Source organism: Watersipora subatra, chromosome 9 (genome assembly GCF_963576615.1).
Source record: "Watersipora subatra chromosome 9, tzWatSuba1.1, whole genome shotgun sequence".
Classification (NCBI taxonomy): domain Eukaryota; kingdom Metazoa; phylum Bryozoa; class Gymnolaemata; order Cheilostomatida; family Watersiporidae; genus Watersipora; species Watersipora subatra.
In genome coordinates this window covers 38,089,184-38,110,191 of record NC_088716.1, presented here as the reverse complement: position 1 = coordinate 38,110,191, position 21,008 = coordinate 38,089,184, and the positions used below count along the sequence as shown (strand labels likewise).

At 37.1% G+C, this 21,008-nt stretch overlaps 2 protein-coding genes across 3 annotated transcripts in view; one reads left to right on the top strand and one right to left on the bottom strand.

The window, feature by feature from the left end:
• Positions 1-1,852: 1,852 nt before the first annotated feature.
• LOC137403998 (c-Myc-binding protein-like) lies at positions 1,853-9,607 on the bottom strand. Of its 2 annotated transcripts, none has more exons than XM_068090154.1 (4): positions 9,492-9,607; positions 6,536-6,608; positions 5,639-5,817; positions 1,853-2,294 (listed from the first exon to the last, which is right to left on the bottom strand). In XM_068090154.1, exons 1-4 carry the CDS (start codon positions 9,501-9,503, stop codon positions 2,247-2,249), a joined length of 312 nt encoding a protein of 103 aa, XP_067946255.1. In that variant the 5' UTR covers positions 9,504-9,607; the 3' UTR covers positions 1,853-2,246. The 2 variants fall into 2 exon arrangements, with proteins under 2 accessions (XP_067946255.1, XP_067946254.1); XM_068090153.1 differs by lacking the exon at positions 9,492-9,607 and adding an exon at positions 6,984-7,117.
• Positions 9,608-9,799: 192 nt separating this feature from the next.
• Positions 9,800-21,008, top strand: part of LOC137405035 (serine-protein kinase ATM-like) — a 56,460-nt gene continuing 45,251 nt past the window's right edge. The window contains exons 1-5 of the mRNA XM_068091258.1: positions 9,800-9,875; positions 16,783-16,886; positions 16,976-17,086; positions 17,703-17,820; positions 19,691-19,858. Coding sequence (XP_067947359.1) covers positions 16,815-16,886; positions 16,976-17,086; positions 17,703-17,820; positions 19,691-19,858 — 469 coding nt within the window. The 5' untranslated portion in view covers positions 9,800-9,875; positions 16,783-16,814. The remainder of the gene's footprint in view (positions 9,876-16,782; positions 16,887-16,975; positions 17,087-17,702; positions 17,821-19,690; positions 19,859-21,008) is intronic.

Sequence of the window (21,008 nt, the reverse complement as noted above, 5' to 3'; positions counted from 1 at the left end):
CTACAATCTAGCATTGCAGGGGCCCATCAGATGTGCATGCAGCACATTGCTATTCTAGGAAAACCCTGCGCTTTGAAGGAAGTGAGCGACAGCTTCAAACACATATTCTCCTCGCGTTCGTTCTTTGAAGGTGTAGTTAAACAAAGACTCTTTTTTAAAGTCATCTTCCTCAAGGTCATCACCATGGACATACCAGATAAATACCAATAGCTGAGAACACTTGGCTACATCTGTAGACTCATCGAGCTGAATGGAAAACTAATTTATTGGTGAAGATCTCATCTGGCTTAATACCCTTCCTTTGATATCATCAGCCATTTCACAAATTCTTTTTTGATAGTATTGTTGGATAATGACAATGTATTTAGCTTGATAGCATCTGTATCTCCAAACATATGAGCAATATCTCTGCAGCAGGGTAGTATTAGCCTTTTACCAATAGTGTGAGACTTTTTTCCTTTGCTATTCTCAGTGCAACCAGATATGATGCATATATTGCTGCCTTATTTTGCTAAGAGAAATTTCCTGATTCATCTAGAGCCGCCCTTTTAGTACTCAGTTCAAGTCTTTGGAAGTAGGCAACTTCTTTTTTAGCCGTATCAGGATGATTTGCCTCAAGATGGCGCTTAAGGAAGCTGGGTTCCATGGCTTATTCAGCCAGGACTTTAAGGCATACAACATCATGGGACAGCTGCTTTCTATTTTTATCTAGTGATGTAAATCCCTACATAATGTAATCACTACTGTACAGTCTCTTCTTAGGAGGCATATTGATGTCCAAATCTAAAATGTACAATAATACATCTACTAGGAAATCAGCTTATTGTAAAATAGATGTGTGTATTTTCACTGTCCAGTATTTTTATACTCACAACGGAATTGCTCATTACACACACTTTGTTGTTCACTCTTCTGCTAGAAACAGGCCTACAAAAACGGAGAACCTTGACCTCCTGTTTTATAATATTGGGAAATGGTAATAGGAGCACACGATTCCCTCACTTACTTCAGTCAATGTATTAACAGAGGAAGTAAAACTATAACATACTAGTGTTACAGTAAGTTTTAATGTAATGGCAAAACTCACGCGAATCAATGACAGCGCAGAATGTACTAGTGCTGGGCACAAGTACTTCTTGGCCAACGAGTTTAGACTCATCCCCTTCCGTTCAAGTTTTTTGAGTATCGGGTAGCTGGTAGTGCTTGGCACGAGTACTTCTTGGCCAACAGGCTTTTCGGGTATCGGGTTTGTTGATACGGGGTTTATGTCTAAACTTTCCAAAAATCAGACATCTTAAAATTCAATTATAATTCTATTCAATTTATTGATTATTTTTACTATTTTCTATCGACCGATATTTGTGCTCGCAGCGTTTACAGGGGGTTGTTAAACCCTGCTTAGACCGTAACGTGCAATAGATCGAGTTTTTGTCTACTCAACGGAACTCGTGCACCATAACCTGAACTCACAAGTCAAAACCTGAACCCGCATGATCAAAATTTCTATTATCCAAGAGAAGATAAACCCACGAGTTCAACGAGTTTTATTACTCATGTCCAGCACTAGAATGTACCCCCCAATATTTCAATATGTACCTGTGGGGGTATATGTACCCCAGGTTGGGAACCCCTGCCTTAGACAGACAATAGACCTTTCCTATTGATAATGTATCAAAAGTGTTAACGAGATTAACAACAACTATATATGGATGTCGTTAAACATGATACGTACTCACAATAAATAAAAATACTGAATCTGCTCCACTTAGGTTGCTGTCCGTAACCGCCCTTGATCACTAACCGACATACATCAAAACCCAAATATGAACCCAACGCAATGTCAACCAAGATGTAAGGCTTCTGCATTGTATTTACATATTAGCAAACTTGTGTTTAACCAACAAAAAACATTCATCAAGCAATAAACATACAAGAACAAAAGAAATAAAGGATGAACAACATAAACTAGGCTAATTGTTAGAACACATTTATTCAAGGATAGACATAGCAATAGAGAAATTTGTTTCGAATTTGCTATGGATGGTGCATTGTGAGCATCGCCATTCCTAATATATTCATGTTTTACCAATATATATTTCGTAGCTACCTACGAAAAAGGACTATCGAGTAGAAATCACTCATGCAGTTGGTCGGCTCTTCCAGCGGCTGGAATATTGGATAAGGGGATGAGTGTCTGATTGTAAGAAAGTCATAAATATAATGATATGTTATTACTAAAATCTCATCTAGTTCTCGGCAGTGCTCTCTTCCGCTGGAGGCTCAAACTGTGCAATCTACAAAAATAGAGATATACATAAACCGACCAGCAAAGACCTAACTTTATATGATTTTATATTTATTGATATATATTTATATGCACTAACCACTATCTTGTCATTCAGAGCAAACAATAAAAATTAATTTCTTATGATGACAAATAACTATTAGATAGATATTATTATTTATCAAATAAAATTATTATTAATCAAATGTGAAATAAATATCAATTATTAATAGTAAATGAGATTAGAAACCTGTAAATGAGCTAAATAAACATTAATAAAGCTATAAATCATAAACTAAACTTAAAATTAGGTAGTTGTATCTTAAATATATATTAAATTAAAATGTTCAGTATTCTTTTGAGATGAACATGGAGCATTCATAAAAACACTGAAGTTCTTAATTCCAAGACAACTTCACAGCAAAGGCTGAAGATGTTTGCTGCATCAAAAATTGACACTGTATATTTTAATATAGTACTAGGCAATTAAGATTCTTCAAAACAATTTGCATCAAGCCAACTTTTACATTGAAGCTGCCGATTCAATCATACAGTCAAACATGGATAACTCATCCACGGATAGCTCGAACACATGGTTAATTCGAACATTTCCTTTGGTCCGTTCCCACGTAATGATAAATTGCTATAGATAACTCGAACTCAACACTGTTAATTCGAACTGTTTTTTGCCCAACGGCTACCGAAACGGTTGTTATCGCTTTAGAAAATCACTTAATTCAAAGCCATAGAGGTAAACTTCATCTTTTCGTAATTCATAAGCGTCGTTATTACCACCATCGGCAAAATATTTTTGTCAACGACTTTTCTAAAAGTTTGGTGAAATTTGATTTATACTGCGATACGATGAATAGCACGGGCTAGCCGGGGCACGCGTGCAAGGATTTTCGCCACACACATACAAAACAAAAATCGCATGTTGTTTTTGTTTTGTATGTGCGTGGCGAAAATCCTTGAGTGCGTGGCGTAACCCAGCTAGCCCGTGATGAATAGTTTTCCGACGTTGATTCCGTGTTGAATCAACGTCGGAATGTTGAATGTTTAAATTGTCTTAAAAATTCTTGTAATTAAACGTATACGTTGTCTGAGCTACAAAAAAACTATTCATCGTTTGACCTAAACACAGAATACGTGTGTACATTCAATAAGTATCTATTAAAAAAGCGTGAGTGATATAGAATGTACCGTAAAACCTCGTAAAACTTCTAATTGAACTGCCTCGGAGTGTTGCTCTTAACGAATCCCAGGTAAAGTAAGGTAATCTGCATAAACTTCCAAGAAAAAACGGCAAAATTGATCGTGGGTAAAACCCCAAAAGAAAAAAATGTCTTTTCTTTTGAGCATTTCAACAACGATCAAGTTTTGCCAATGTCAATCTGAAAAACGTCCTGGCAATAACATCACCTCAAACAACAAACCAATCTCAAGTGATAGAAAAATCTCTATACTTTTTCATGAAAACGTTTTAAACTTTACATTAGAAGCATTTAATTTGAAACAAGCCATTTGTGCTTTTGATTTATATTATAGTTTGTATATGTACATGTACCTACTAATAAATAAGTAAATATATGGACTTGTGACAGTGCTCTGATAACTTGAACGCTCTGATAATTGGAACACTTTTGCTCGGTCCCTTGAAGTTCGAGTTATCCATGTTTGACTGTATTTAAATCGGTTCATCATAGTTGTCCTCTCATTGTAGTTGTCCTCTCACGTGACATCATCATATAACTTGCCAGAAGATACCAAATAGACTTGAATATTCATGATTATTCTAGTTGTTCTAAGTTGTTAAAAAATATAACTAATTGCAAAAATGTTCAATGGCAAGTAATAGCATACCCTATCGTAGGGTGCTGTCCCAATTCCGTGGTCTATTTCTGTACTTGACCACGGAAATGAGACAGTCCCCATACACAGTAAAGCGCACTACACTATAAGACATTTTTAAAGTGCATATTTGAAAAACAAAAAGGCAAAATAGTGCACTTAGTCAATTTTATTGGGTAAAATATTCACTCTTCGACAAAGCCGTCTACGTTTTCATACTCGGTATCCGAATTAAACGAATGAACTACTTCAATGTTCAACATTCTGGTTCTTACTACTCTTTGTCCGAGTCAAACTCGCTGGTTGCGAAAAATGTCGGCTTTTTAAAGAGTATCAAAAATGAAAGCTGGTTTTGGTCTTGTGGGTCCACAATCCACCCGAATACTGTGGGATAACTAAAGCTTCACGATTATAAAATCATCAGACGATTTGCTATATTATTATGTAAAAACTTATAATTTTTTGAGAATATTTAACCTTAAAAACAAACCGTTTTGTGCTCAAGATAATTAGAAACATTTAATTCACGAGTGCCCGTGTGTGTAGAAGACCATCAAATGAGCTTATTATAAAAATCTAACGCCGGTGCGTTTTAGTTTGTGTCGCTTGATCTGAAAATCGTCAGGTTCACGTGAGATAAATCGCCATTACATGAATATATCGTTTATACGATTGAGATCTCTTTAAACGCTGGCCATTTTCAAATTGGCTGCCTTAGAAATCGCCACTAAACAATTACATCGCAAAATTGTGAAGCTCTAGGCCTAATTTGCTCGGCACGGCCTCTCAGTTGCTTAGACCCAAGCCGCTTTACCCATACCATTTTAGGGAGTTTCTGAAACAAATAAGTAACCATTAGCGACACACCTCTGCTGTGTACTTGAGTTTTTACTATTCTAGCAGCCGTACTGCACTTACCAAAGGCATACAACAGATCTTAGGCCGCAACCCATACGCGACATGCAGCACATTAAAGGCGCAATCAAATTAAAAAAAATTGTAGTTTTTAAGTGCGCCTTATGGTGAGAAAAATACGATAAGTGAATTACAGTCGTGGAGATGTACAATGTGGAGATGTACAATGTGGATATGTACAATGTGGAGATGTACAATGTGGAGATGTACAATGTAGATATGTACAATGTGGATATGTACAATGTGGATATGTACAATGTGGAGATGTACATTGTGGATATGTACAATGTGGTGATGTACAATGTGGATATGTACAATGTGGAGATGTACAAAGTGGAGATGTACAATGTAGAGATGTACAAAGTGGAGATGTACAATGTAGAGATGTACAAAGTGGAGATGTACAATGTGGAGATCTTGTAAAAGTTCTAACTATTATTCGATTGTACAAATGTTATGTAAGAATCAAACTAAAATAGATTAATATGAACCTATAAACTTCCATGAGAGATACTAACCACCTACCTATGGTGAGATCATGAATTTCTATATTTTAACACAATGACGTAAAAATCCCGTATAACTTACACGAGCTTTCAAATCATTGTTTTCTTCTGTCAGCTGCTCACATTTTTGTCGCAGTTCCGTTACTTCCTGTTTGAGAGACTCGACATCCCCGGTGTCAGGCCCATCAGCTCCGAGATGCTCTTTGATAAAATCTAGCGCATCAGAAGGCTTCTCTGGTTCCTCATAGAGACCCACCAAAACTGAAACGTAAAATGATATAAAAGTAACAGATGCAAATAATCTTTTTAATCTACCTGGGCAACCATTGACTAATTTCCGACATGGTGTCAGTTTCTCAAAATATAGCAGTTCTGTGGGTGTAAGTCAAGATTTTCAAAAAGTTAAAATGTAAAAAAAAACAATAAAAGTATATTAGCGAGATAGCTCAAATTTGACATACCAGTTTAAGGAGTAAGGTACCCCAAATTACTTCATCACCACTACCACCTAACCTACCCATAGCTGAGCCTACACTTCACTTGAGGCTAATATGGAGTAAAGAAAGAACAAAAATCGCTAAGATGGAAGAAATTCAACTTTTTGTTTATTAAGTTTTTTTTTTATGGATTAACAAGTCCTTTTAATAATTTGCATTTTATATAGCTTTATATAAAGCATTTGCTTTAATACTACATGTAACTGGCTATAGTATTAGCCTTGTTAATGAGTTGTAAGAAGATTTTAGGGTACGCAACAAATTAAAGAAATGCTGTTCTATGTTTAGAATGACAACTGCTCCAACATGTGTCACCTCCAACACACCAAGGTCCCAGAATGAATTAAAACATATAATTATTAGTTTAATAAAAAGTGAAATTAAGACAGTACATGAACAGACATGAGGTAATATGTATAACAGACATTATGACAAGAGCTGTCATTTCCAACTGCTAATGAATTCCACACAAACAATCCTACCTTTGGTTAGACAGTCAAGCACACCTGCCTTTTCCAGATACTTCCTAAACTCCTCCCTCTTTGAATCTGCTGCCTGAAATCAAAAGTTCAAACAGACATGTATATAGACATACCAAACACAACAACTAGACATAAAAACATAGATAATGCATCAAGCAGGAGATACCATATCTACTTAGCACATGCAGGTGCAATAGCATTATCTAGCAAAATAATTGGTCAGTTGTGGTAAGGATGCAGGTTCTGCGTAATACTGATTGAAGACTTTCTTTTACTGACATTTTTGACTAAAATGTTCCAAAATCTGAACAAGTTTTTCTAAATTATGTCCTCAAAGTAAAAGTATATAGTCGTATCGAAAACTTATTTAAAAAAACTAGAACATTGAAAAGCTCTTATCCAAAAAATAGCAGAATGTAGTTAAATTTGGTAGAAATGCTAAACATACTTTCCAAGGAGGTGATGGAGTTAACTCATCACCAAACCCCGAATCGATAGATCTCCGCGGAGCCATATGCTTACGCCAATCCGCACTATCCATGAGTTAAAACTATAATTACTACTTAGCTCTCTGACTACCACCGATCTACTGATTAATTTGTAGTTTTTCAAGCTTTGAGAACTATCTAGTTCTGAAAAAGCCAAACTTGATAACATCTTCCACTGAAAAAGCTAAAACTATAGCTTAATGACTTACAACTATGCTTTTGAATCAAGCTTCCTAAAAGCTACTACAAGGAAAACCTGTGCTGCTGTATTTGGTTTTAAACCCTCCGTTTCATTAATGTTTACAAAAGCTGTAATGAGACACGCAACTCATAGTTATCTGAGTGCTTGAAAAAATTAAACGCAAAATGAATAATATAATATCTGCCTATATAATCTATACCAATTACGAATGTTGCTATTTTTGTGTAAATATATTTAACATTGAATTTCTGTATCACTTACAACATAATGTTGTTTTTATAGCACATTTGGTATGGATATGCTACTATCTTCAGAAACGCTATGTAAAAGCATAACATTGCTATTAAAAGCCTGTTTAGTTTGTTTTGAACATCAAGTATAGTTATGACACTAAAAGAGAACTTTAAGAAGTTTTCTTATAAACTTAACATCATGAGACATGGACAGTTGGTTGAGTCTGCACATACAGCTAGTGCAGGTAGCAACACTATCAGCTGTCACCGCAATACTTATAATACTTACACGTAAGAATTTAACATTGTACGTCTGGTGTAGTTTAATATGTACACACAAATGGATGCAGCCTATCCACATAACAAAGTTTGGTGATCAAATAGCTGAAACTGTTATCGCTATTATCAAAGGTCTCAATATTTGGATTTTCTATAAAGGGGTAGGATTTGAAAGGTTGGCATATTGTTTTTTCAGAAGGTGTTATAAAGTCGTAGTTGTATAACAAGACTGATAGCGTTATTTGAAGATAATCTAAACTTTTATTGGATGTACTCTATGGGGAAGTTAAAGAAAGGGAGCAAAATTTCATTGGTCTTAAACCTAATGGTTTTAACCTTTGCTTCTAAGCTTTTTTTCATGTTAATCAGTGGGGCAGCAGCTACAGAATGGGGCAGCAGCTACCGAATGCAGAACATATTTAAAGTTTAATGAACATGCATTGTAGTACCATTAAAACTAGATCGTACGGAGTAGCTGCTAACATGCAAAAATGTCAATTATATTTATTTGTATTTATTACTAGTTCATACTAGTGTTATGCAAATTATTAGGTGAAAATATGTGACAATTATCGTATTCCTGAATCTGAAGTTCAATCTACTACAAACCATACAAGGCTAAGGAAAATCCGTTTTCTCTAAGAAAAATACAACAACTAGGTACAACTGCTTGACCTAAGATGAGAGATGCTTTACATTTCATATTTGCTCTCTCACGTGGAGGATTTGCCATGCTAAAAATCGCTCACCTAACCATATGTGATACAATTTGAGTTAAATCTCCTGCAAGCAAACATTTTTAATCTAGGTACTTTTGCAAAGCACTTTATGCATTCCTTGAACAAGTAGTTACATGAATATTAAGTTTTCAAACCACAAAGACAGTTTTGACATTTCGAATGCACATAAATTGATTTGCATACTACATATAAATTACAGTAAAGTAAGCCTTTTTGCAAAAAATAAGCATATACCCTTCGCACAATCACACACTTGTACGAGCACATTCAGAACTGCAACTAGCGAAATCACCACTTGAGATACAATAATGAATTTAAATTTAATATGTGTAGGCTATTACTTAGAATTTAATATATATACTACTTAGAATTTAATATATTTACTACTTAGAATTTAATATATGTACTACTTTTAGGTAAAATCTTGCAACAATAGCAGTGTCTAAAATAGACTAAAAAGCAGGCTATACACAAAAATATTCATCGCTACCAATCCTTGAAAGCACAACAAAATATTGTCGCTATCAAAAACAGCGAGGCAAATAACTCAGACTATATATAACTTACGCCTTTGTAAAGAAAATTTGCATATATTAGTGAAAGGATGTTTAGCAGTCAATAATGCTCAAAAGCTGTGGTTTCAGCAAAACCAATAATGGCCATAACTGCCACACAAATTTGCATAAAACCAACAAATTTTGTTAAACGCAGTCTACTACGGCGAGGTAACTTTTGGCCAAACAAGAAAAACCAACGTAAACGATACGGGCATTTTAGCAACTTATAAAAATAACATTTTATTACAAACAATGAAATTAGCTAGATTTACCTAATATTAAACTGCATCATGTTATTACACAAATAGACACAATCGGCGCCTTGATATAGTTGAAAATAATCGCATCAAATGGGCCCAAAAACAGAAGAGAGTTTTAATAAGCCAAGAATCACAAATATAAACGAAACTAAGTTTTTGCTATAAACTCTTTAACAATGCTACAACAAATAACGTACCTTGTAAGTCATTATAATAAAGGAACTTTGATTTCTAAGTTTAAAAGTAATGAAAATAGGCACCGAATACTACCACTGCGGTATTCACGTTGCTATAGGTTGTGCTTCGTTAAAATCACGCGGCTGCTCGTGGCAACGGAACCACCCAATAGAAGCGGCTGGGTGCAATTTCTGCGCGCCACTGATACAACAGCACGTGCTGTGCAAGAGGCTATTGATTCTTACAGCGGCTAACTGGAAGCGCTCCTGACCTTGAAAAACATGCGTAGTATCACACGATACAACTCGCGATTAATATTTGAGCAGTTGCTGACTTTTGGTGTTAATCTGTCTGTTATTTAATGTTAGATATATTTCTTAAACCAAGACCAGAATATACACACGGTAAATTTTTATCCAAAACATCCTACTTATGTCACAAACAATTTTTCTACCCAATTAAGATTATTTGAAATTAGTCTGACACAAAGTAAAACATCATTGTATTTTTAAAATTACGCTTATGGAAACTAAATAAAATGTTTTGGGCCCTAGTAGGTAACAGTAGGCCAAATATGTGCTAACCAGACAGGGCGTTGTTGCAAGAGTGGCTATATCAATCCAACGACTCCAGTGAGTGCTGCTGTAGTTATTAAAAAAAACAGTTCGATCTAATTGCCATTTTGCATTAAAATCAAAAGCCTCTCTTAATTCTTTGGATGCTTGAAGCTTTTCATTTCCATGCTTATCATTAAAAGATAGCAATTAGAACTGCCATTTGTGGAGTTTTTTTCAACCTGCAGAGCAATAATGATAACCAATATGTGACATTGAACATGCCATGACATAAATTATGACAGTGTGCGAGCAATCACTAAAAAGAGACACTGCTAAGACAAAATTTGATGGCGTCTGCATGAAAACTAGATAGACAAAGACTAGTAGAGACCTGAATAATCACACAATAATGCCAACTATGAAAATTGAGTGATTCACGGGTGTTATCTTTGTATACGGATTTTTACATTTTGTTTTTGTTGATGTAGTCATAGTGGAAGCTTGGCTGTTAGTGTGTCCAGTTTTACCTGGTTAACTCAAAACTGTGTAAGATTAATAATGGAATGGTCTCACCGGGTTCTATTGCTCCAGACGTAGTATTTTAGCCGCAGTGGTTACAGTTCTAGTAGCTGGGAAATAAATGTTCTTTAGAGATATTTTATTTTTGCGATCTATACTTCAGAAACAATTTTTGAGAACCAAGAAAACAAAGCAGTAAAAAGTAACCAATGGGGTATCAAGTCAACTAGGTCACTTTAGCACGGATAAAATAACGAACAGTAATATGTGAGTATGTAACTCCAATTTAGCATTGCACGTGTAGTATAGCATTGAACATTGTTTATAGTCATGAATCTCAACACTCCCCCTCAATGTCAATGTTTATGTACTTCAGCAGGTGTTGGTGTCGAACTTGTGCGACAGATTTTGTGAGAATGTCTGCAGCATTGTCATCAGTAGGGATGTAGCAGTAGTTGACATCATTTCTCTCTTTGATGAAGTTGTGTCTCACGTCGATGTGTTTTGTTCTGTTCATTTGTCCAGGCCGTTTGGTCGTGAGTACCATGGCGCTTTGGTTATCACAATACATGGTTGTTTTCGGAGGCTGTGAGAGTCCGATCTCGTTGCAAAAGGCTCTCAAGTATATCATCTCCTTTGTGCCCTCAGCTAGAGCCATGAGTTCCGCTTCACAAGACGATAGCGCTACAGTTGTTTGTTTCCTAGATCTCCAGCTTATTGGAGCGCTGCCCATCTTGAACAGATAGCCGGATGTGGACCGGCGGGTTTCAGCATCACTTGCCCAGTCAGAATCACAGTATCCTACAAGTTGACTGTTACCTGGGCAGTACTTCAGCTTGTAGTGCTTTGTTCCTTGTAGATATCTCAGAAGGCGTTTATTGCCGCAACATGAGCTGGTCCGTAGCGGTCAAGAAATTGTGAGTCTTGACACTGTCCAGGCTATGTTTGGCCGTGTGGCTGTGGTCAGGTATATCAAGCTACCCACTGCCTGTCGGTAGAGAAAATCTGTTTGAGTAGTATCATTTTCTCTTCGTAGTTGCAGATCTTTTTGTGCTGGTGTGGTAGCTGGTTTGCAGTCGGCCATTCCATACTGTTTTAGAATGGCTTCAGTATATCTTTTCTGAGACATGATGTGATTTGGTCCATCTGTTTCAAATTGAATACCCAGGAACCATTTTAGTTTTCCTCGGTCGTCCATCCTGAATCGGGCGTGAAGCATCTCTTTTGCTGTTCTCGTCAATAGATGTGATGATGATGTCATTCACCCAAAAGAGAATAAGGATTTCTCTCTTGTTCGATGTTTTCTGATGCACACAAGAGTCACTGTCACTTGGCTTGTAGCCCTCAGCTGTGAGAAAGTCTGTTAACGTCTTGTGCCAATTGCGACCACTTGGTTTCAAGCCATAGATGGATTTGTTGAGACGGCATGTGAGTTTGTTGCCATCTTTGTCAGTTTTGATATATCCGGGTGGTTGTTGCAGATATATTTCCTTATCAATTGGCGCATTAAGGTACACGCCTTTGACATCCATCTGGTGTAGGGTCAATGATTTATAGGCAGCCATCCTTAGCATTATTCTTATGGATGTAAATCTGGTTGTTGGGCTGAAAGTCGCGTCATAGTCCAGGCCTTGTGTTTGGGAATAGCCTTTGGCTACATATCTGGCTTTGTATTTGATTTCACCTGGTATGGTACCCTGTTTCAATGCATAGACCTATCTGCCTTTTGTTTCAGGTCTGTCTGATGGCAAGAACTCCAATGTCCATGTAGAGTTTTCCTCTAGAGTGGCAATTTCAGTGTCCATTGCCTTTTGCCAGTCTGCTTTTTCAGCTGACTCCATGGCATCCTTGTTGGTGTGGGGTACATTGTAGACTGCTCTGAGGGCGTAATCAATTATCACTTCGCCACTGCTGAGAGCGTAGTCTGCCAAATATTTTGGTTTGTTCTTTGACATTATAGATCTGTTTGCCTGGTTTTTGGCAGGTTCTTGTGGTATGGAGTCTTTTGCTCTACATCTGCTTTTGTTTGATTGTGTTTTGGCAGGTTCTTGTGGTATGGAGTCTTTTGCTCCACATCTGCTTTTGTTTGATTTTGTTTCGGCAGGTTCTTGTCTTGTGATGGCCGTATCTTTGTAGACTGTTTGTTCATCAGAGCTCTTATCTCTTTGGATTGTGTTTGCCTCTTCGTTGTATGTTGGCTTGTAGAGGACTACGTCTTGCTCATCTTGTTGATGGATCATTACGTTACGGGTTGTCACCACTTTTCCTGTTGCTGTGAGAACACAAAAACTCTGGCTCCGAGGGTCGAGTCCGAGGTATTTACCGGGTGCGCCTCGGTCTTGTAGTTTTTGCTTGTGACCCTCCGTGTAGTATGTACAGTTTGATCCAAATTAGTGTATTTTACGCATGTCGGGTTTCTGGCCCGTCATGAGTACAAAAGCTGTCAATTTAGTGCGACGGTGGTAGGACCTGTTCCGGATGTACTGCGCATGTCTCAATGAATATGGCCACATTGTTTTGGATATGTTTGTTTCTTTAAAAACGGCTCTGGAATTCTCCATGAGCATTCTCCAAGCTCGTTCAATTTTTCCATTAGGGAGCCGTGGTTGTGTGTTTTATGCTGTTTTCTCTCAATGTTGTGGTAAAGTGTTCACCTACATACTCTCCTCCACCATCAGTGTGTATCTCCTGCACTTTGCCTACTATGGTAACATCTGCAATGTACTGTTTTAGAGCAGTTGTTGCGTCATTTTTGTTACGGAGTGGGTAGATGTGCATAAGGCTGAAGTATTCATCAATAAAGTTTATTGTGTACCTGTGACCTTCTCTTGACGGTGGACTGATTGGCCCACAAAGGTCGGAGTGAACTCTTTGGAATGGTTTTGTGGCTGGTGCGGCCCATAAGTCTTGCTTGTGTGGCTGTTTAGTGATTTTTGTTTCCAGGCATGTGTTGCATGATTTTTTGTTTGGCACTGGTCTTATCTGCATTCCTTCTGTCACATCCTGGAGTTTCATAATGTCCTCGCAGTTGGCGTGTCCTAGAATTCTGTGCCATTCATCAAGTGATCTTGTAACACTGGCAGTATCTGAGCTCTCGTCCACAGTGTGGAGAAAGAAGAGCCGACCATAGGTGATAATAGGAAACTCTGTGGTCTCCGATTTCAGCTTGTTGTTTTCTGTTGAGAATGTGACTTGTGCGATTGGTGACCATCTGCCATTTCAATAAAGTGTTTTGTTGGTTGGAAGGATTCATCGTAGTCAATGAAAGTGTCTTTGTCATTGATAACGTGGCTAGTCGCTCCGCAGTCGACCATCAGTTTGAATTTGTGGTTGTCAGACAGTGAGTTGATTGCTTTGCAGGTATCAACCTTGAATGTGAAGGATTTGCCTCATGAGCAGTATTTGAAGTGGAAACTTGGATTTGTTTCCTCCTTGTCTTGTGGCAAACAATTTCAGCATGTCCTTTGAGGAGGCAGTATTCGCTTGTGAGTTTGTCTCTAGAGTAACACTGCGAGGCTGAATGGTTTTTTTTTCCACATGCCTGACAAATTTAGCTTTGGAAGTTTTGTGGTTTGTTTGAGTGTGGATTTGAGGATGTTTGTTTGTGTGTTTTAGCAGGTCGCTGGTTTCTATGGTGTCCTCGTGCACTCGCAGTCATAGCTGTTGTTGATTCTTGTCTTTGTTGCTGCTGGTCAAAGTTTGTGAGTGCAGACTTGAATTCACTGAATGTTTGGGTCTTATCCAGCTGTGTATGTACCACAATGAATGGTTGAATTTGAAGTGGGTAAACCTTTCAGAATCATTGCTTTTACTAGGTTGTCGCTGATTGTCTCATTAGCTGACATCAGTCACGTAGCATAGTTTTCTGCACGGATAAGTATCCGGTGATGTTCTCAAACTCTGTCATTTGAATGGTAATAAGGTTTTCGTAGAGGGTTAGTACTTGCGGTTTTTCGGTTGACACGTAGTGACTGCGAAGGATTTTGAGCACTTCGCGTCCATTATCAGCAGCATCCCGCATGATAAGCTGTAGTGAGCGTTCATCAAGGTATTGGACTAGTTGAGCGTATGCTGTTTTGTTGTGTTTTGCAAAATCTGTGTGATCGTCTACATCATCTTCCTTCGGTAGAATGGCGATATGCACACGTTTGTTTTGTGTATACAGATGTGCCAAGAATCTGGTTTCCCTGATGTCATATGAGTTAATGTCTCCATTAAAATACAGTCTTTGTGAGTGTAATACACTGGGACTGGGCCCATAACCTGTCGATGTAGTCATAGGGGAAGCTTAGCTGTTAGTGTGTCCAGTTTTACCTGGTTAACTCAAAACTGTGTAAGATTAATAATGGAATGGTCTCACCGGGTTCTATTGCTCCAGTAGTATTTTAGCTGTAGTGGTAACAGTTCTAGTAGCTGAGAAATAAATGTTCTTTAGAGATATTTTATTTTTGCAATCTGTACTTCAGAAACAATTTTTGAGAACGAAGGAAACAAAGCAGTAAAAAGTAACCAATGGGGTATCAAGTCAACTAGGTCACTTTAGCACGGATAAAATAACGAACAGTAATACGTGAGTATGTAACTCCAATTTAGCATTGCACATGTAGTATAGCATTGCACATTGTTTATAGTCATGAATCTCAACAGTTTTAACATTTTTCAGATTGTTCATATCTGACCACCATTTTGTTGATCAGAACATTGAACAACCCAAACTTGAGGACTAGACATTGGCCTGCCTAAACCATTAGGGATGAAAGTAGGATGTAGCATAGTGTAGATGTAGTGTAGATGTAGTGTAGATGTAGTGTAGATGTAGTGTAGATGTAGCATACCCAAAGCTTGAAAGCAGTTCAAATTTTTGCTCCTTGGTATTCAATGTTTTAATTTCGATAATTTACTTTTGCTTTTTAATGTTCTTCATGAAGCAACATTTAAATATCAAATGTTAGTAATAATAAAAAGTAATAGCTGCTAAATTGTTGTAAATTAACCTGGAAAGCCCAATTCAGCATGTTTAATTTTTAAAAGAGGTTTTTTCTTTACACCAAAAACTCTAAAAGTAATTTATGACCTTTCAAACCTACTGAGTGCGTTGTGACCACCGAATAATAATGAATTTTTATAAAAATGATGTTTTAATGAATAATACAGCATGTAGACCAAAGTACAATAAATACTCATACAACGCAAGTAATCCAATCCGGGAACGTTTATGTTATAGGGATTTAGGTTATACGAACTGTAAAATACATGCAAATTGTCTGCTCCGTTCTAAATTTTTCCCAAACTCACCTTTTGGGCCCTTCAAAAATGAAAAAGCTAGAGTTACTGTTATAATTTAATGACTGTACATTAACTGTAGTATTATTGGTTTGTATCAGCAACTTTTTTCTTATTTTAATCACTGTCACTTTGTTTATGTTTCAAGATTACTGTAATTTTACGATAGATTTATAACTCTGCTTATAAATTTATAAAGGGTGCAAGCATCTTATAACATTTTTAAGGTGCTCGCACCCTTTATAAAGGGTGCGAGTACTTTTAATGTCAATTCATATCTTTTTTATAGACAGCTAAGTTTATTGTGCAAAGAATAAAACAACAATATTTTGTCTGACTAAAAGAAAGTAATTGAAAAATATGTATTTACTATAATAAGACTGGTATCTGTCTGTTCAACTGTAAAAAGTAACTTTGACGAGACTCCTACTAGTAACATTCAGCTTAGTATACCAACACTCTTAACACCAATCGATCGAATTAAAGTATTTCTAATTTATCATCTGTACTACATTGACAAACCTGACAATGTCATGGCAAACTAGATCAAATATAAAGTCTTACTCATTGTAACATATTGGTTCCACGGATTCACACTATTTATTCACACAAAAAATTATAGTAAATGAACTCTTGACAGTCACAGAGCTAAACAACCTTTTTAAAAAACTTAATTCAAGTAAAGAAAAAAATTAATTAAACTTGATGACATGACCTTCAAATTCATACATCCGATAGAGTGATTTTTCAAAGGCTGAGGTTGTACATGCATTTTATTCTCTTTTAAGCTTGAGTTATTGTTCATGCCAACTCGAGTGGTTAAGCTATTAATATTTTATAACAGGTTATAGATTCTTCAGTTGATCTTGACTCCAGGCATTATGATAATTTGTTATTTCTTGCTGCTGACTTAACGCGTAAGTACTCAGTGACAATCTGCTTCTACTTATAGGTGCCATCACAATTAGGTAGAAAACTGACAGGATGCCTTCTAAAATGACGGAATTGGCTTCACTATGTGATAAGTTGGCCTCAGGCAAATCTTTGGAGAGAAAGGTATTTCTCAAATCCTATAAGTTGCTTTTCCTTAGTGTTTATTTTTAAGACTAGCAAAACTGTGGTAAGCTTATTTGGATTGTTTGTAGAAAGCTGCGGACAGAATCAAATCACTTCTGTCGATATCTGCTGTGCTCAAACAGCTGGATGAAAGCAATAGCCAAGATGGTTTTGGTATTTGCTGGGACAGTGTATTTGAGGTATAAAAATATTCTAGTTGTTTTTTACCACAAATTTTTTGTAGCTATAGGTGAATGATAATGACTAGGATTACGTTGGCAGGCCTCTTTAACTATGTTACTACAACTACATTGTGGAATTGAAACTGTATTGTAGTGGAACTAATTTAGTTTGTTAGCCAATGAGGTAACTGAGACTGAGTTCCTGGCCCATTAGAGACGGGTTTAGCTTGTAATATATTGAACCATTTAGGCTTATAATAAAACTGGGAACTTACAAATATAACTGTTTTCAGAATATTGCTTTATATGAGTATTCACTCAAGTTCAGCGAACAAACTGTGTAACATCTCATACAAAAAGTTGTGTCTTTCCTCTTTAATTTGGAAAGAAAGAAAGAAAAAAGAGTTCCGAACTTCATGTTTTGAATGTGCCACTCATGACGTATTTGTTACCCATTCACAACAGTGTTACCTAAACGTCCTACTAAGATACTTGTTGACAACCTCATCGCTGTAGTTTTTACACAAATTTTAACTGGTACGTGACGTTTAACTTCCTCTAGCAAGTAACAGTTTAACTGTTCTTTCAAAAGGGTGTCTTCTTGATGAATTGTTCTGTTGTGTTATGCTAACAGGCAGCAGGTGCTGCCTTACTTTCGGAGCTCAAAAGTCAGCGATCAACAAGTACTTCGTCAATAAAACAGCCTGAAATGTACGGAGTAGTCAAGTTTGTCTTGCATCAAGCCAGCTTGAGTAAGATTTCTATTACATCTTACTTCTAAGTAGACATCTTCTAGTTGTGACTCAGGTGCCATCAGTTAGTCATGTCATCATAGAGTTCATATCTTTTTACTATGTAATTGTCTCATCATATTCATTGTGCGCTCACTTTCAGTCGTAAAGCAGATAAGATTATGCTTAATATCTACTGTTTAGTCTGAAAGGATATAAGGCTTCTACTTGTATATACTCGCTAGATGGTAGTGAGATGACTGGCCCACTTTTTAGATTTGTGAAGATGCATCATGTCATATTTCTTAGACGTTATGAATGACAGAATATTGAGACAATATCTATCATTTAATTCACCGAGTCCTACAAGTATCTTAAAACTTGGAGTTATCTTCTAAATATGTGACTGTCGCAATGATATACAGTGGAACCTTGGTGTTCGACCATAATTCATTCAGATTTGGTAGTCGAGCATCAGTTGTACAAAAACTGAAACCCTTTCTCCTATAGGAAACAATAGTATTTTAATCTGTTTTAACTCTTGAAAATATTAAAAAAAATGGTGAAGGGCTAAAGTAACGCAAAACAAGTAGAAAACTGGCAACAGATACACGAACGAACTGTGTACGTTTACTTCGCTTATGGACTGAGTAGAATAGGCGCTTACCAAATGACCGAGAAGGGCCGAGGAGTACATTCGGATCGACTCCGGTCTTTACGATCTCACTCCGCGTTCGCGGGCTCGGCTCCGTCAATTCGGGCAGCGAAAATCTGTTCAGTCAGATGCATTTTCTACTCAAATATTTTGGCTGAGCATCGAATTGTTCGAGTAAGGAGGAGGTCCCAGCACCAAGGCTCCCCTGTATTTCATTATCGATGACCCACATACGATTCAATTGTTAGCGTACAACGAATTCGTACGTTAGAAGGCAAGCATTCGATTATCATAACCTGTGAATTTAGAACTGTTCAAGAAATCGATGGCCTGGGCGTTTAATGGTCTATCAACATGTGTGTGCGTGTGTTATAATGAGACAATACATCAAAATGCAAACATAATATTAGCAAATATAGAAAGTTTAAAACTAGAGACGAGGCAGCCTGCTAGCAATTCAAAATATTAGAAAAAAACTTTGATGATGTTCTACTATTGTTGATTTCAAAGCATTGCTGTCTATTAAATAAATAGCTTCTCAGAAGATGGATTGAGTTCACAGAAAAGTTGGACAATCTCTAGTATTGAAAGCTTTTGAGAAATCTAAAAATAGATCGTGCTCGGGGAGCCCCAAAGCACAATGAATGCAGAGCCAGATTGTTAAAGCCTGTTTTCCAAATGACAGCGCAAGTCTCACGACGTCATGCGTAGGCCAGCTGTGATGTGGAAACGTCAATGCGCGATGATCGCGTGAGGTGCGCACGCTGATTGCAAGGATCCAACAGAATGGATCCTTGCGACCGGTGCGCGCGATGACGTATCCCACAATTCAAACGGAAAGCTGTTTTCCGAAGAAATTGATCTCCCGTACAAAAGAGTAAGCCTGGTTTTCCTATGTCAGCGCAAGGTCGCAACGGAGGGCTGTCTCTTCCGAATAAATCGGTCTCTCGTACGAAACAGTAAGGAAATTACCTACCATGTCCAATGCAAGCATGGCGCCTACGCGCGCTATGGAAACACTGCGTCGCAGCTCAAGAAATGCATTGCACACGATCACAGGGCCGTGCACGATCATTGCGCTATCATATGGAAACCAGGCTTTATGATTGTTATGATACACACTTGTCTCGGTAATGAGTACTAAAACCTGTAAATAAATACTGGTTTAGAAGACAATTGGTAATGCATGTCCTTATCTGAGATAACCTAAGACCTGGCTACTGATGTTGTATATAGATGGCAAACCTATGCTCAAAGCAGAGGTGGTGTTTGAACACATGACTGTTGTCCTGTCCGACTACCCTCACATACTAGCCTCAGAGTATGCTTTTCTCATCTCCAACTACTTCCTCGTGCCAACTCTCTGGAAGGACTGGGCTAATCCCGATCTCCATACACTCAGCAGTATGTTGACAATTTTAAAGGTTGACTTGCAACAAAATTCACATCACAGTTATTTGGTATCAAAAGATTCACCATGTCTTACTCTGTTGTGTTGTAGGTGCCAAATATGTGGAAATGTGATTACAAGCTCTTAAAAGCTCTTAAACGAAAAGCCGCCGTAAATTGGAATCTCTTTATTTCGATGACGTAACCACGAAATTTGGTTATTGTCTTGTCACATGATGTTCTCACATGAATTGAAAGGCCAATAAAAAGCTCAATATAAAACCTATAGTAACACTAGTTTATGACGAACACTTCGGGTTTTACCGAAGACCCCGTTTCAAATATAGATGCCCGCTACTTTACACTTTACAATTTTGTTTCGGCTTGGGCTAATCGGCAAGTCGTAATCTGATCATGTGACCCAATACTTCGCAAATAATTTCTGCCACACTTTTCGAGTATCACAGGTGACCAACAGGCTCGTCATGATTACCAGACAATGATATGTACTCCTTCGAGCTAAGGTTAAAAAATTAAACGAATTTTTACGGTAAGTTATAAGATATCGCTGCTAAAATAAACACCATTACAATGACGATAAAACAGACGCATAAGAACAATAGACAAGAACAATAGACATGGTTTTATTGAATGCATGAAGTATATTTATGAAAATATTTCGACGAATAAGGTTGCATGAAAGTGTAAGCAGAAACCATCTACCACAACTACATCCCATTTGAGCCGTTTTGGAAAGAGAATCCAAACTACGGCGGTCTTGTGTGGCTGTGATTAACTGTTCGTTTTTGAGCTTTTAAGAGCTTGTAATCACATTCCCATATATTTTGCACCTACAACACAACAGAGTAAGACATGGTGAATCTTTTGATATCAAATAACTATAATGTGAATTTTGTTGCAAGTCAACCTTTAATATTTTATTATTAGCGTAACTATTTACACTTCTTTACATTTACATAGGTCAGAAATGAAAGCATTTTAGTTATGACATGTTTAGTTATGACATGTCGTAACTCAAATGTACCATAATGTGGTTATTCGTTGTGGTTTCTATTGCAATGGTACATCATCGTAATTTTTGTTTCTTTTTCAGCATTGCAATCTGTTTTTATTTTTATTTCACAACACCGTAGACATTTGCAAT

What these genes read in the sequence shown, in the direction of transcription:
- LOC137403998 (XM_068090153.1), bottom strand. Translation starts at nt 7,076, where the DNA reads ATGGATAGTGCGGATTGGCGTAAGCATATGGCTCCGCGGAGATCTATC. An exon ending in CTCCATCACCTCCTTGGAAA is followed by an intron (nt 6,609 to 6,983) that starts GTATGTTTAGCA and finishes TTTTGATTTCAG; the next exon opens with GCAGCAGATTCAAAGAGGGA. An exon ending in GCTTGACTGTCTAACCAAAG is followed by an intron (nt 5,818 to 6,535) that starts GTAGGATTGTTT and finishes TTTACGTTTCAG; the next exon opens with TTTTGGTGGGTCTCTATGAG.